We start from the raw sequence: 17,593 nt of genomic DNA, 5'->3' as shown, positions 1-17,593 counted from the left end.
TAATGATTTATTTATAGGATAATGTGGGTGACACATGTTTTCATGAACGGGCTTCATGAATAATGCATGAAACTATTTTGAAAGCAGCTTGTGTTCAAAATCCCTTATTTTGAGACCCTTTTATGCGACTTGTATCCACCTCCTTTTCTCACCTCTAACCATATAATTCTCTCTCTCTCTCATTCTCTCTCTCTCTCTCTCTCTCATTCTGTGATGCTAGCAGAATCTAGGGCAGTGAAATCTCATTTGATGTAGAGATTTGCATTCAGCGTTCTGATCTGACATGCTTTCTTCTTTCTTTTGCTTTTCGTCTGTGAGAGCGAGACTCCGAGCTATTGTTTTGGCTGTCTGCCAGTGTGCCAGGCCCAGTGCCCGGGCATGTTGTGCCACATTGCCTCATGAGAGGATAAAGATCCCCTCTTCATGGCAGAGACTGAAAACAAAGCTGGCATGTCTTTATAATGAGAAGAGGGGCTGAGAGCTCGCAGCCAGCTCCACTTTACACACACACATTAACATTCAGGGCTGGTAGCAGCACTGGGTCACACATTGAGTGTGAGAGGGAACTTCAGGATACATTCTCACATGAAGAAGACGTCTGAATTTCACCAAAGATGTTTGCTTCTATAATACTTTTGGGTAACACTTTAACTGAAGCCTGTATTTGTAATGTGTTATATGGATCATTGAGTTGTTGAACCATCTGGACCATTGAGTTGTTGAAAATGAATGTGCAGAGGATGTATTGCAACCCCAGGAGTGCATTAATTTTCAATAATTCAGTGCACCAGAGTCATTTACAGCTGAAAATTATGTCTTCTCAGAAATTGTGAATGCTTATAATGCATTTAACAGAATGGTTATTTTAGCTCTCCTAAAGTCTTAAACTACACACAAACATTCGCTCATTCTCAAACAGAGATGTGTTTGTTGTATGTATGCGTGACCTGATATATGTCTGGTCCACATGTGAGCCAGGGGTCACCTCTACGCCAGTATGCTGAACAAGGGCTCGGCAGGCCTGAGAGAACAGATTTAATGCATTAGAGATGTGCCCTCTATTAGCGCCTGTCTCCTCCGCTTATCATAAACCTCGCTCTTCTTTTTCAAAAATAATTACCGTTCTGCATGGCTGAAGTCTCAGGACGACAGAGTCGCTCAAGGGGCTTTTTTTTAATCACACACTGCAGAATCTTTACAATAAGTGTCAGCGAATAATTCAGTATTTGCATTCAATGGTTTGGATTAGACTTCATTCTAATTCCAGGAGTCAAAAGGGGAAGAAAAAAATCTATTGCCTCTTATTGTTTTGAGGTTAAAAAAAAAAAAAAAAAAAAAAAAAGGAAATCAGCCGCCAGCTACAGATTAAAATATGGGGTCAAAGATGTACCATTCATTTTTTTTTTTTTTTAATGAATGCTACTTCATCTTCATCTTCAACTTCATCTTGAGCTCTTAATGACAATGACATTTAAAAAATGACATAAAACATAACGCTATATTTAACATAAAATGCCATAGTCATGATTTACAAATGTCATGTTTATGAATAATGCTTTTTGCAGCACCATGAAAATTTTTTTTTTTAAATCTTTTTGTTTAGTTTTTTTATTTCTTTTTATTAAGATGTGTACAGTAAGATTCAAGGAAGGTGTAACTTGCCGTTTATATAGTCAACAGAGTATGAATATTATATTTCTAAGAACGTAGCGCATGCATTTTAAGATCGATTTTTGCTTTTCATCCTCCTTAATTGTTATTGATCTTTAGTAGACAATCAAAGACTGATGAAGTGATTCAGAATGACAGTCTTATGGGTTTAAATCTTGCAGGCAGTCAGAGAGCAGAGCAGAGCAGAGCGTTTGGCCCATTTATTGCAGGAAATGAGGTCTGCTGAAGCCCCCAGGACTCACAATCACTGCCCACTCCAGCATTACATTTGAGTTCAGATCTGAAGAGCAGTAGAGCTCCATCTCTCTCTCTCTTTCCTCCAGGTCACTTTGTTTTAAGCGTGGCTCTCTGAGCATCCCACACATCTGCCCTGAGCTCGCAGTCTTTTATTCATCTGCTTATTGTCTGTGTTTTTCTGCATTCTTGGTCGTCTTCTTTTTTCTGTGTTCTGTCTCTGGTGCTTGCTTTGAAGCAGCTGGCCCATTTAGGAGGCCACATTATATATTAATCAGCTGATTTGCCTTAATTTGCATCTGCTGTGAACTCTTATGTGTGTGTGTGGCCTGGTTGCATGGGTGCAGTTGGGGGTTGGTTTGTTTTTGTGGGTTAAAAGAACTAATTTAAATCTAATTTTTATTTGTTTATTTATATATATATTGTGTGTGTGTGTGTGTGTGTGTGTGTGTGTGTGTGTGTGTGTGTGTGTGTGTGTGTGTGTGTGTGTGTGTGTAAGTGTGTCATTAAAGCTTTCCTGGTAGAAAGTGAAACACTATAAAATTTTTGCCCTGTTCAACATAACAACATTGTCTCAAGCAATAGCACGAGTCTGGGGCGAGACTATCTGTTTGTCCCACAAATGGAAGACAGAGAATGTTTGAGAAACAGATTTTAATTTTTTTTTATTTTTTAGGTTCATTCATTAAACAAGAGCTCATTTTCATATAAATTTATTCTTCTACAGCTCTTATGTAAATTTCTCATTCTTGCGTAAAATGTTCGTACAATTGTTCTTGCTTAAATTGTCAGATTTAAAGTAAATTGTAACAATTGACATATTCTGCCTGTCTTTGATGGATTCAGGTTTTTAGTTTTGAGTTTACTTATTTTTACAGGAAAACAACTACGTTACTACGTTTCCTAAAACTGTTTTTATTTATTTATTTCAAGGGAAAATATGTATTTGGTAAAGTGTTTTATAACTAAACTAACAGTTCCACCAAAAAAAAATAATAATAATAATTTTTCATGTCGTTTCAGATCTGTATAACTTACTTTCTTCTGCTGAACTTAAAATGTTATTTTGAAGAATGTTGGTAACGAAGCAGTTTTGGGTTCCTATTGATTTTAATTGTATAGACAAAAAACAATGGTCACCAAAACTGTTTGGTTTCCCAAATTTTTCTAAATATTTTCTTTTATGTTCCACACAAAGAAAGTCATACAAGTTTAAAACAACATGAGGTAAATGATGACTTATGATGATTTATTTTTGGCTTACAGTAAACATCCCTTAAACTATTGTTTATTTAATTGTTTTTAATTTATACTCCAGGTTCTTAGATATTTATTTTTGAGGGTTATGAAGCTATCAGGTGCCTGAAATTGCTCATGCATATTTTATAAGGCACCATTTGTATTCCTGGCATGTTCTGTCATCGCCAAGGTGACACTATTGAAATCCCCATCAGCCAATCAGAGGCGGCGACATCACCGATCAGAGGTCACTGATTAAGCAGAGTGAAAGCTCAGCATGCTGCGGCTCTAATTTAACTAAAGCACATCTGCCTCAGGATCGATGATATCTGCGCTGTACACACAATATACTTCTGATTTCAGCGTATGACTGAACACGGTGGATTTACTGATTGATTTAGCCATTGTTTTGACAGGAATGATGAAATTAAGACTAGAATGGGGTTGTCTATTTGATTTAAATCTGAGTGTTTTGTATGTGTGTGTGTGTTTTTTCAGACTGTGGGTTGAATGTTCATAAGCAGTGCTCTAAGATGGTGCCTAACGACTGCAAACCGGACCTGAAGCACGTGAAGAAGGTGTACAGCTGTGACCTCACCACACTGGTCAAGGCTCACAACACTAAGCGACCCATGGTGGTGGACATGTGCATACGAGAGATCGAAGCACGAGGTGACTGAACCACTGACCATGATCTACACTAAACAGTGATGCAGAGATATACTGTATAGCGTCTTGTCAGTACCGAGAACCAATGTCATGGTCAATGGCTGATATTATAAGTGTTTTATGTTGTGTCAATTATATTTTATTTTGCTTTTGTTTTGTTTTACATGATCAGTGATAAATTGTGCTTCTCTAGTAAAAACAGCTTGCTAATACTGATAGCCATTGTTATGACCAGTGGCTTATATTATTTTCTAAATATTTTATGTTGAGTTTCGTTTGTTTAGTTTTTGTTGTGTTGTTTTTTGTTATGTTGTGTTTTTGATTTGTTTGTTTTTATTGTTTTTTTATTTGTTTTTATTGTTCTTTATTATTCTTTATTATTCTTATTCTCAACATGATCAATGATAAATATAGTGATTTTTCTAATAAAAAAAAAAAAAAAAAACGATTGCTAATACTGATAGCCAATATTATGACCAGTGGGTTTTGTTTTGTTTTTATTTTGTTTTGTTTTTTGTTCAGCCCATTATTATTTTTTCCTTTTGTTTTTTGTTTAGTTTTTTGTTTAGTTTTTTTTGTGTTGTGATTTTGTTTGTTTGATTGGTGTTTTTGGTTTTAGTTTTCACAAGATCAGATTTTCTAATAAACCAGAACTGCTTTCTAAACCTCTTGACAGTGCTACACATTATTACCTTAGCTTAGCTTTTATTGGAGATACAGCAAAGTGTTATGTGTGCTGTATAACACATTCTTGAACTGTCTCGTCTCTCAGGTTTGAAGTCGGAGGGTCTCTATCGGATCTCTGGGTTCAGTGACTTAATTGAAGATGTGAAGTTAGCGTTTGACAGAGGTGAGTGACGTTCTGTCTAATTGTGTACCGTACTGATCCGTCACAACCCCCACAATCCCCCCCACCCACACATACACACACACCTACACGCGTCTGTGTGTGTGTAATCCTGATAAATCCCATACACATGCCCACCGCTGCTTTTTTAGGTCACTCTTTGTCTTGCGTATAAAGCTGTGGGTTTATGTAATGTGAAGTGGCACATTTGTAGGAGGATTTTCGCCCATCTGTTGGTATTCATAAGCATTACTGTTTCATAATGACTCTCAGATGACACGAGGATAGATCAGAGAAAGTGAGAGGGGAACTGAACGAGCTAGAGAGAAAGAAATCATGTGTTCTCTACAGGTTTCTACTGAACGCTGTGACGGCTGTGCTGCCGCGGCATTATTTCAGCTCAGTACAAGTAGAGTTCTGATAAAGACTGCAAAATATCCAGCACCTCTCTAAGAAATGTCAATTTAAAAAATCCTGTAGGAATTTCAGTTTATTTGGTGGGATGTTTTGTTTATTTATTTACCCATCAGGGTTTTTAATTTTTACTAATCAGTATTTTTACTTTCATTGTTATTTTTTTTTTCTTTTTGTTAATTGAAATAAAGCTCAGATAAAATGAAATATAAATATTAAATGAAAAACTTTAAAATATTAATTTTAAGTTGAAGTACAAAAATGACTAAAACTTAAAACATTTTTAAAAATGATTAAATAATAATAAAAGTAACAAAATCACTAAAACGTAATCTTAAAATAAAATGAAAATATACAAATAAAATGTAAAAAAAATATATAAAAATAAATATAAAAAGCAGTTCAAAATATGAATAAATACTAAATACAAAATTTGGAATAATTCAGATTTGTTATGTTTTTGAAAGAAAAAACCAAGGCTGCATTTATTTTATCAAAATACAGTAAAAACAGTAATATGGTGAAAATTTATTACAATTAGTTTTCTATTTTAATAATATTAATAATAAAATGTAATTTATTCCTTTGATGGAAAAGATGAATTCCAGCAGGACTGTTTCCGCAAAAATATTAAGCAGCACCAACTTTTTTTTAACAATGATAACAATAAGAAATGTCTTTTGAGCAGCAAATCAGCATATTCGAGTGATTTCTGAAGGGTCACGTGACACAAGATAAAAGACGCTGAAAATTCAACTTTGCATCACAGGAATAAACTGTATTATCAAATATTGTAAAATGGAAAAAAAAAAAATTCAATCAGAATAATATTTCATGGTTTTGCTATATTTATTTTTGTTCAAATAAATGCAGCCGCGGAGGGCGTAAAAGATTTCCTTCGGAGAAATTTTAATGACTTCAAATGTTTGGCCGGTAGTGTTTAAATAATACGGAAATAACTCAGTTATATGGCATAACAACACTAAACACCTGCACCACGGCAGCATCACAGTACAGAAGTATTCTCACAAGCTCAGAAAAAGATCAAGTTTGCAAAAATGTCTCCATGTTCAGTGCCTAGAGCAAACAAGAGCGCTGTCAGTGTGGATACGTACAGTTCCTGCAGCATTGCTTCCGGCAGCAGAGGACTGACTCTCCCTGGAGCCCAGCGTGTAACGTGTCTTTGATCTGAGTGTTTGTGTGTCAATGTGTTCAGATGGAGAGAAAGCAGACATCTCCGGAAACGTCTATGAAGACATCAACGTCATCACAGGTGCTCTTAAACTCTACTTCAGGGACCTGCCGATCCCCGTCATCACGTATGACGCATATCCACGCTTCATCGAGGCTGCAAGTGAGTCTCACGCTCCATGTTTCTCTAACAGTGTCTGACACTCAATTCTGGCTCTTTCCCCATATTTCACCTCCGTTTATTAAATAAAAAAGCTGAATTCATCAAAAGTATGAGATATTTGCAGTGCTGTGCACACAGAACAGCATGAATCCTCCAGCTGTGTGTGTCACCGGTGTGATGTTATTTCAGCTGGTACAGGGCTTTTCATTGTGAAGAGTATTTTATCATATGCATACTGACAGCAAAACTCTGATGCTTTGAAAGACGGCTCGTCTTGATAAACATCTAAGGCAGCGTCCTAATTGTATCCATTCTTGGATGAGCCGATGCCAGAATGCACTGCCTGGGGAAAAAAATATATGATAAAACATCAGGATTTTAGACTTCAAAATTGTTCAAAATGTTGGTACGGGGATAGAGAAAGCTGCAGACCTCAAATGTAATAAACAGAAAATAGAGCAGCTCATATGATATTCAGTTTGATGTTCAGAAGCCTTGCTGCATGCTGTGTTTTGAAACGGAGCCAACAGATCTGTTTGACAGTCATACTGCAGATGTGTTGAGACAGAGGAGCGTTTTTGACCTGCTTGTTTGTTTGTTTGTTTGTTTGTGTCAGAGCTGACAGACCCAGACGAGCGTTTGGAAGCTCTACATGAAGCTCTGAAGCAGCTGCCTCCTGCGCACTGCGAGACACTGCGATATCTCATGGCACATTTAAAGAGGTGAGAAACCTTCAATAAAATCAAGTAAAAATCTGTCATCATTCAGTCATCTGAGATTCTTTTTTCCTTTGAACACTAACTTTTTCTTTTTTTTATGGTATAAAACTAACAGACATTTAACAAGATCTGTGATTGCCAGAACTTAACCCAAATATATATATATACTGTATATATACTTAATACTTAATGCACAGGTAGTTTCGAGTCAGTTTAATCACTGTGCTATATTAATGCATTGTTTTTATTGACACAGAAACTTGCTGTCAATGCTGCTCCATGACTTTTTTAAATAAAATAGCTGCTATTGAATTGCTACATTATATTTCTCAGCAATGAGGAGGTGAAATCATAGTTTTTGAAGCGACTAAACTTACTGCTTCATTGTTTGTAGAGAGAGATGAACAGACGCAGGTAATTCACACACGCAACTGTCATCCCTCGCTCTCAAAATGGCCATGTTTGAGAGAAAAGTCAAGTAGTTTGCATCACTGGATATATAGCTGTCAGTCATTTAACATTTCTGTTGTAAAACATGATTGGCAACATCTTCTCTCGCTGTCTTTCAACATCAAACTGATGCTTTGAGATGCGTCTGTGAACAGTAAACCCCGCCCACTTTGATCTGATTGGCCAGCTCAGATATTTTGACACTGATAAGGGCTGTTAGACTTTTAAAGCCTACTTGTCATCCTAAAAAAATACAACACTGCATTATGGAGTGCTGCAGATCAGTGCAAGAATATCCGATAATGCGGAGGACGGTTTGGTCATTTCTAATTACTGGGAGGGACTTGTCCATCTAAAGCACTGTCATAATACATTTTGAATTCACGATGAGTTTATCACAAGCAGCTTTTCCATAAACTGAGGAGGTAAATACTAATATATACTGTAGAAGCAGTACAGTGCGATTCACACAAATACAAAACACCATCATGGTAACACACATCACAATAAAATAAGGCAAAAAAACAACATAAGATGTAACATAAAACTAATAAGAGGGGAAAAACTCAAATGTAGTGTCCCGCAGGGAACTGTGGAAATGTCAGTTTGCGTTTTCAACTGTAAATTATCAGATGATTGTTTTTTACTTCCAAAATCTGTACATATTGGTGATTTACTGTAAACCTTGCACAATTTTCCTATTAGATCTATTAGAGTTTTGTACAATATTCACAAACTAACTTTATTTTACTTTTCCTGTTAAAATGACCATTAAAATTCACTTTCATTTGTGTCTTCAGGGTGACTCAGAACGAGAAGGATAACCTGATGAACGCTGAGAATCTCGGGATAGTGTTCGGGCCGACTTTGATGCGGGCGCCGGATCTGGACGCCATGACGGCTCTGAACGACATCCGCTACCAGAGGCAGGTGCTGGAGTTACTCATCAAGAATGAAGACATCCTCTTCTAGCATCACGCTGACGTGAATGAACCTCTGTACTGTTCACTGCAGCTCTGAGCTGTGCTCTTCTACTCGCACTCCGCCTGGACTTGAATATGAAGGACTTTTGTATCATAGAACATTTTTTGGAGCTGTACTTACTAACACTTCTCCCCTGATGTGTTCTTTTCCTATTTCTTGCATGTCTTACTCCCCATTTTTGTCGGGGGTCGCTGAAGCTGAAGGGTGTGACGTACTTCAGCATTATTATGGGATGGCATTGCTCCCTTGCGTCTGGCAGATCGTGTTTCTGTTCCAAACGGACGTTTTGTTTTGTTTTTGTAAAACATTGTGAATTTGATATTGTCAGTTTTGGAGCCACTTTATCTGAAGAGTCGTAAATAAAGATGGTGTCATTGTGCAGGCCTGATATATAAACTCTTGTTTAGACAATCCTCAGTCATTATTCATACAGCTCATTCGGCTCAAACATGAGAGGTCTGTTATTCATGTATGCATATGCCATGAATGTTTATTTATGGCTCAGCAGGTAAAGTGTTTCAAAATCTCTGATTTGTTTTTATTTTTGGTTGTTTTTTCATTCCTTCTGTTCGTTTGATCTGACTCTGTTCTGCCTTCACATGCCGAAAGAATTACTTCTGCTGTAGACAGGAAGAATATTTACAGTCCATGTACATTTCAGGATCCTTGACCTTAGACTCGCCTTTAGAAAACACTCTTGCACTCACATGATGCTTGATGTTTTTTTGGTTCTGTGTTTTTGTATTTGATTTAAGCATGAATACATTAATTTATTAAAATGTACTTTTAGTACAGTGTTCCGGGTCAGTTTATTCAAAAGAAATGTATACATTAAAATATATTTTTTTTGGTTATGTTAAAAAATATTTGAAATGTATTTCATAATATAGAGCGTAACAGTCCGGAAGTAAAAATCCCATTTATTTTTTCTATAGACCTTAACTAGCTCCGCCCCTTTTCAGCACTGCGCTCGTATTTCTGCAGCGTTAAGGTTTATGAATAAAAAAAAATTTAATTAAAAAAAAGGTTTATGAATGAACTAATCGTATTAAAATCTTCCCGGTCTACTGATGTTTGTTATGACGTCTGCTTCAAACATTACAATCCACATGATAACTTTCGTTAACTCTACAATAAATGATGCTTATAGAGTTACCACAAAAACGGAAGTTCGAAGACAAATTTCTAAAGATGCTCACTTGTTTCTCTGATGCATAAGATTTCATTTTTAACGATAGCTTATAAACCTCTAAAGATGGACCGACTGTGAGCTATGAGGTTGTTAATCGATAGTGTGTTTTTGTTAAAGCCATCAGCACACATTAAAGGGATACTCCACCCCAAAATGAAAATTTAGTCATTAATCACTTACCCCCATGTCGTTCCAAACCTGTAAAAGCTTAGTTCGTCTTCAGAACACAATTTAAGATATTTTGGATGAAAACCTGGAGGCTTGTGACTGTCCCATAGACTGCCAAGTAAATAACAGTGTCAAGGTCCAGGAAAGGTTTGAAAGTTGTCGTCAGAATACTCCATCCGCCATCAGACGTGCAATCTAAAGCGACGGGAACACTTTTTGAACGACTTTAATCAATAATAAAAATAATGTTAGGTAAAAAAATATAAAAAAATAAAATGTTAGTCTGAATGCACTGTAAGTTGCTTTGGATAAAAGCGTCTGCTAAATGCTTAAATGTAAATGTAAATAAATGTAATTCCTTTGTCAACGACATGAGGGTAAGTGATTAATGACAAAATTTTCATTTTGGGGTGGAGTATCCCTTTAAATCATGTTTAACAGTAGAATTCCTGTTGATAAACTACATTACCCATGATTCTGCTAAGAAATTTCAACCAATCAGAGAATCGAAACAAGCAAATTGCATCAAAAGAACACTTTAGCACCACATAATTTTGCAATAAACATAAGTATGTTGTTTCTACATGCACAATCAACAACTTTAGATAAATATTTATCTGAATTTTTTTGCAGTGCTTTATGGGATTGTAGTTCTTTCCCTCGTTAAAGCTGTTCAGTACGCAGATTTTGTCTTTCTTGACCATTTTCAGATTTTTTTGCGATTCACTTCATAGCTAGTTGGTTGGTTCATGCTTATAACTATTTAACAAAGACTTTTTGAGAATCACTATGGGAAAAATAGTTCTGGATCCAAGGACACTGAAAAAGGGCACTTTCGCACATTGTGAACGAAGGAAGTGACATCATCATAGACCCTTTGTGCAGCATGATGGGAAGATGATTGCAGTTCATGTTTTCAATTTTTACTCAGTTGTGTTGACTGCATTTGTTAAGATAAATCAGTCAACCCTGTTACCCGTATTATTGTAAGCAAAAATAACTTATGGAAAATAAATGTTTAGTAAAAAATATTTGGTCAAGAACTAGATTGTAGCTAATGAATGCTTAATTTAGGATAAATCTGTTACTTGCAATTCTGTCACTATGAATTCTTGCTATTTTGATCGTTATCTATTAATTTTTAGAAAATAATGGCACATGGAACTTTAAAATTGTTTCAAATTTTGGTAACAGGATTGAAAAACTTGCAATCCTCATATAAAAGAAACAGAAAATAAAGCGTCTCGTAAAATATTTCGATTGTTATGCTGAACAAATCACCTCCTTTAACTGTCCCTTTGTTGAAAACAAATAAAACATGCCTTTTTTAAATACTTTCATGCGCTATTGTGTACCATATTCATGGACAGTGCTGCATATTTTTAGAATAATTATAAGTAATTGTATGTTTTTTAGTTATAGCGTGTGAGCCTGCTGAAGCAGGGTTTGTGTGTGTAATATCTGGAGTGACTGCTGATGTAAGAGCCCTGAGCCCTGCAGGTCTGTCTCAATCATGCTGATTTGTTTAGAGATGAACATGGACATCAGTGGTCCTCCGGCGGCCCCTCTTCACATTCACACCCATGTTTTAATTGCTAGATGTACATGCAAATCGCTTCAGAGGAGATTTGCATGGCTTCACCCTGCAGTAACAAAAATGCGGTCAGGCTTTACATCACATCATATCAGAGCAGGTTGTGCATTGTGTTTGTGTTTCTGAGGCTCGCGGAGCTCAGGGCTTTAGATGACTGTATGTGTTTCAGGTCGGGCGGCTCTCCCTCATTCATGACCCTTCTGTCAGCTGCAGAGCCTTCATTTTCCATGAAATACCATTTAATTATCTCCCGTTATTCTCGCTAGGGCCCATGAATGGCCTTCAGAGCTGCACTCATAAAAATACATGAGGCTTGACGAGCTTTGATGGCTACCCATGGTTTTAGATTTTGTAACATTTTGTTGTTTATTTGAAAACTATCCCTCATATTTGTGATGTTAAACTAAGGGTTTAATATATATATATAATGTGCAGGCAATATACTTAAAATGTATATTACGCTAAAATGTTTGGAGTCGGTATGATTTTTTTTAATGCTTTTAATGAGCAAGGGTGCATTAAATTGATCAAAAATAAAAGTAAATAATTTTACATTATTACAAATTTTCCTTTTTATCACTGATAATAATCAGAAATGTTTCTTGAGCGGCAAATCAGCATTTTAGAAGGATCCTGTGATGCTGAAGACTGGAGTAATGATGCTGAAAATTCAGCTTTGCATCACAGAAATAAATTACATTTAAGAATATATTCAAATAGAAAACAGTTATTTCAAATTGTAGTAATATTTTACAATATGGCTGTTTTTACATTATTAAAAAACATTCCAGAATCAGTTGACAAAACTGATTTAATAACATTTCCGTATTTATCAGAGATAAAGTGAAAACTGGAGGCATTTATTAAACTGAGAGTGATCAGACTTATATTTTGAAATATTCTTCAGTCAGACTCAGACACAAGACTGTCCACTTATAAAACTCGGCAACAAAATACAAAATAAAAAAAATGGCAGACATTTAGGCCAAAGTGAGTAAAGATTGTCAAAAAAAAAATTTTCATTTATTTATCTTTGTTATTTAAAAATAACAACAATGATGCACATTACAAATAAAACAGTATGTAGTATTTAGCAGTAGCATTCAAGAAAGTGAATGAACAAATATAAAAATAAAACATTATATATATGTCACTGTATAAATTATACATTGATTCTTATTAAAGCAAATGCATTAAAGTTCTTTGGTAAAGTGATTTTTCTCTTTGTTTTGTTGTTTTATTAACATTAAAGAAATAGCTCACCCTAAAATGAAAATTCTGTCTTCATTTACTCACTCTCAAGTTGTTTTAAACCTGAATGAGTTTCTTTGAACATAAGTTATTTTAAGGCTATTTTTTTTTATTGCGAATAAGTGCAGTGTGTTGCGAAAAAGTTTAAATTTAGTTATTAATTTTCATTTTAGGTCATTTTGAGGGTATTTAAATCAGTAGTAAGCACTGAAAACACATGTGTCATAAAAGGTACACATTTCTGAGAATTACCGGTTGCATGCATTGTAATGCACAGACTGTTATTTAACATTTTGCACCCAAGCCTTTATATCCTGGTGTACACAGTTAAGTACTTTGGTTTTAGCCATTAACATGTACATATAATGTGATTGGTGTTGGCAGGTGGGCTGTCTAACATATGTCTTTGTTGACAAAAGAACAAACAATATTGAAAAATATAAATACTCCAATTCCCAGAGAGAAAGCTCTAATCCAGACTGAGGACATGAGAGGACGCAGGGGGGGGTTCAGGCTCTCCCAGTATGGCTAACAGATGTTCAGCATGGTCCCCGTGTTTAGATTTAGCTTTTACAAGCCTGGTAATCAAATGTAAAAAGCACATTAAGAAAAGGGCAGGCTGTCTGCCCCTGCTGGGATACAGGGCTCTGCCGGTGCGCTTCAGAAAGCTCTGCGTTTGACTCCTCTGAATGGGCTTCTCCTCTGGGTCAAGGTCGAATGGCTTTAATATTTGCAGGGGACACGTGTGGGTGTGTTGAAAGGCGGGTGGAGTACTGATCTCTCTTAATTCAGAGGTTGCCAAATGTGGCAGTCCGGGTCTAAGTAAGATGAATGAAGCATGGTGTTGAGTGTGTCCTGTGAAGGGGAGGAATGGGAAACACTCACCCCATCAGCAACTCAGCAGGATGGGGGAGGATTTCAGATGGCGCAGGGGTGGGGGTGGTTCTTTCCTTGTGGAGATTTGGGGTTTGGCAGGTAAAAAGCAATAAGTCTTTAAGTCGGTGCTGATGGTAGGCTGTGCATTTATTGGGATCATCTGCCAGTGATACGGTGGTTTTGTAAGCCGTGTGAGCAAGGGCAGCTGCTGGGGGCAGGTTGTGTTGAATATGTTGGAGGCGGGCGGCGGTGAAATGGATGTTAGACGCTGCTATCTGGAAAACGAAAATCTAAATCAATCCAGTCAATCACCTTTGTGAAGTAATGGAATGGAGCACACAATTTCCAGCCCTGTGTGCATGTATGTGTGTGAACGCATTTACATGCCAAACACATCCCATTCAAATAAATATATATTCAAACACAAAGGACCTTTCAATGGCAAAGACAAAACCCTTTTAAAAAAGTGCTGTAGTGGTGTGCATATCATATGATTATCATATTCATATGCCATTTTTATGGTAACTCTGCTGAAAAGACCAGACCAGTATACATTTTTATTCTAATCCAAGTTGGTTTATGAAGATAATATTATGTCTAGGTGGTTGAACTGGTGGCAGCTTTGTGGTGAGAACAACACACAAAAAATGTGTTCATTCAAAAAAAAAATTTTTTATATATGTAAAAATAAAGAGATTTGCATTTATAGCATGTTTATTTACACCATATATATGTAACATCACAACTATAGTTTGTCAGATGCATCACTTTAATAATATCACATTATGGGTTAAAGTGTTGTTGTTCTGAATATCAGCAGGGATATGTTTTGGAGTCAAGACAGTACAATTATGAGTGTAATAATAAATAAACAAGTGTAATATTGAGTTAATATTTTAGATACAATACTATCAGTTAATCTGCATCATTTACATTAACTAAAATACTTCCAAACAATGCTACAGCAGAATGAACCATTGCGTATATCTCTGTAAAACACAGTATGAGTCACTTGAACAAATTGGTTGAGTAAATCATTCAATGACTCACTCACAAAGATCACTTGTTTAATTCCTATGCAATACAGTTTTGAACAAATTGTTCAAGTGAAAAATTTAGTTTAATTCGTTTCATTCCTAAATTGATCAGTGTTTCTGAGCAAATTGGTTGAGTGGATAATTCAATGACTCACTCACATAGATAGTGACTTGTTTCATTCCTAAATGGATCAACAGTTTTGAATGAATTGGTCAATTGGACAGTCAATTTACACCACCTACTGGCATCTTGATGTAACCTGCAGAAAGTCACTGAAAAAAAACTAATGCACAAACTGACAGTCTGTCTGGAACTTTCATATACAAGCAGTCATACAGTGAAAAGCTGATGGACTGATGTTTGAGGACTGATGTTCTGAATCTGTGGTGGGCTTTAGGGACAGGGAACAATCAGGTAGCAAGAAATAAGTATCTGGCAGGGATTCAGCATTCAACACAATACAGTTGTATAATATAAACTATTGTATGATATAAGAATATTGAATGTTCTACAACAGACAGAAGACGAGCATAAATGCAAACACATTATAGAGGTATGGCCACTGTGTCTGACCGGTTCATCTGCATGACCGCTGCCAGCTGGCATGTGCGCTAAAGTGGTTGGCATCAAGAAGAGGCACAGACTGCATCCACAGAGCACTGCTCTCAGATCAGCCACTAAAGAAATGACAAAGAACGAGAGAGGACGAGTTAATCTTTCTGCCACCCCTTTCTCCTGAGAATGAAAGAAGAAATGTGAGACGTCTTTTTGCCAACTGATAGTATTAAATTACTGCAGCATCTGTGAATCCATTTCAACTGCTGGCATTTTGCTTGAGTAACATACACAGCATAGTCATTATGTACAACAAACCTGAGCTAAAAGCATGTTAGCATGCTAGCAACACACTAACAGTGTGTTAAATCCTGCTAGCAACACATTAGCTGTGTGCTAAATCACGTTTACAACATGTTAAATCATAGTAGCAATATGCTAATCAATATGCTAACAATGTTAAATAATGCTAGCAACATGCTTCCAACATGTTAAATAATGCTAGCAACATGCTATCAATGTGCTAAATCATGTTAGCATGTTATCAATCATGTTAGCAACATGTTAAATCATGATAACAATGTGATAGTAACATGCTAAATCATGTTAGCAACATTATAATACATGTTAGCAGTGTGTTAAAACATGCTAGTAACATGCTATTTCATGCTAGCCACATGTTAAACATGGTAACAACAAGCCAAATCATGCTAGCAACACCAAGCAAAGGACCAGCATAAACCAGCAAAGGACCAGCATAAACCAGCAAAGGACAAGCATAAACCAGCAAAGGACCAGCATAAACCAGCAAAGGACAAGCATAAACCAGCAAAGGACAAGCATAAACCAGCAAAAGGACCAGCATAAACCAGCAAAGGACCAGCATAAACCAGCAAAGGACAAGCATAAACCAGCAAAGGACAAGCATAAACCAGCAAAGGACAAGCATAAACCAGCAAAGGACAAGCATAAACCAGCAAAGGACCAGCATAAACCAGCAAAGGACAAGCATAAACCAGCAAAGGACAAGCATAAACCAGCAAAGGACAAGCATAAACCAGCAAAGGGCCAGCATAAACCAGCAAAGGACAAGCATAAACCAGCAAAGGACAAGCATAAACCAGCAAAGGGCCAGCATAAACCAGCAAAGGACAAGCATAAACCAGCAATAAACCAGCAAAAACCAGCAAAAGGACCAGCACCAGCAAAACCAGCAAAGGACCAGCATAAACCAGCAAAGGACCTGCATAAACCAGGAAAAGGACCAGCATAAACCAGCAAAGGACCAGCATAAACCAGCAAAGGACCAGCATAAACCAGCAAAAAAGGACCAGCATAAACCAGCAAATGACCAGCAAAGGACCAGCATAAACCAGCAAAATTATTTGCTTAAACCAGCAAAAGGACCAGCTTAATCCAGCAAAGGACCAGCGTAAACCAGCAAAGGACCAGCATAAACCAGCAAAAGACCAGCATAAACCAGCAAAAGGACCAGCTTAATCCAGCAAAGGACCAGCATAAACCAGCAAAGGACCAGCATAAACCAGCAAAAGGACCAGGATAAACCAGCAAAAGGACCTGTATAAACCAGCAAAGGACCAGCATAAACCAGCAAAGGACCAGCATAAACCAGCAAAAGGACCAGCATAAACCAGTAAAGGACCAGCAAAGGACCAGCATAAACCAGCAAAAGGGCCAGCATAAACCAGCAAAGGACCAGCATAAACCAGCATCCCAGGATCAAAAACATACCTTACCAGCATATGCTGTTTTTTTTTTTTTTTCAGCAGGGAAACAGCTAAAACCAGCTTAAGCTGGTTGGCTGGATTCAGATGGTCATCCAGCCTGGTCATAGCTGGTCAGCAGGCTGGTTTTAGAGGGGTTTTGGCCACTTCTTTAGCTGGTCATGCTGGGAGAACAGCTAAAACCAGCTACTTTCAGTTTAAACCAGATAAGACCAGCCAACCAATTTAGGCTGGTTTTAGCTGTTTTTTGTTTTTGTTGTTGTTTCAGCAGGGAAGGCGTTTTCAATCCAGCTTCAAAGTTCATCTGTAAACCTTACTCATCTAGTTTTTAATAACATGCTTTCATTACTATCATGGCACGTTTGAAAGGCTTGTATGTAATTCTGATGCTGTCAGTGTGTGAAATTTCATGCTCTGTGACAGTTGTTGATTCAAACATTTTTCTAAATCTGATCATTTCCACACACATGAAAACAAATCTTTCTAATCTCTTCTATTTTAGTATGGAGGAATTATTTGGTCAGATTATAAACTAAAAGTCTAAAACTAAAAGTCTTAAACCAAAACTAAAAATCTAAATTTGAAACTTAAAG

The 17,593-nt window shown here is 36.7% G+C and overlaps 1 protein-coding gene across 1 annotated transcript in view; it reads left to right on the top strand.

Annotated features, from left to right (window-relative positions):
* The window catches only part of LOC109056167 (N-chimaerin), a 47,185-nt gene extending 37,807 nt beyond the window's left edge, over positions 1 to 9,378 (top strand). The window contains exons 9-13 of the mRNA XM_042763177.1: positions 3,643 to 3,816; positions 4,586 to 4,663; positions 6,291 to 6,428; positions 7,045 to 7,150; positions 8,398 to 9,378. Of these exons, the coding sequence (XP_042619111.1) occupies positions 3,643 to 3,816; positions 4,586 to 4,663; positions 6,291 to 6,428; positions 7,045 to 7,150; positions 8,398 to 8,569 (668 nt within the window). The 3' untranslated portion in view covers positions 8,570 to 9,378. The remainder of the gene's footprint in view (positions 1 to 3,642; positions 3,817 to 4,585; positions 4,664 to 6,290; positions 6,429 to 7,044; positions 7,151 to 8,397) is intronic.
* Positions 9,379 to 17,593: the final 8,215 nt, after the last annotated feature.

Source organism: Cyprinus carpio, chromosome A9, assembly GCF_018340385.1.
Source record: "Cyprinus carpio isolate SPL01 chromosome A9, ASM1834038v1, whole genome shotgun sequence".
NCBI classification, from domain to species: domain Eukaryota; kingdom Metazoa; phylum Chordata; class Actinopteri; order Cypriniformes; family Cyprinidae; genus Cyprinus; species Cyprinus carpio.
Note: the sequence above shows the minus strand (reverse complement) of the source record. Positions and strands in the feature narration are given on the sequence as shown.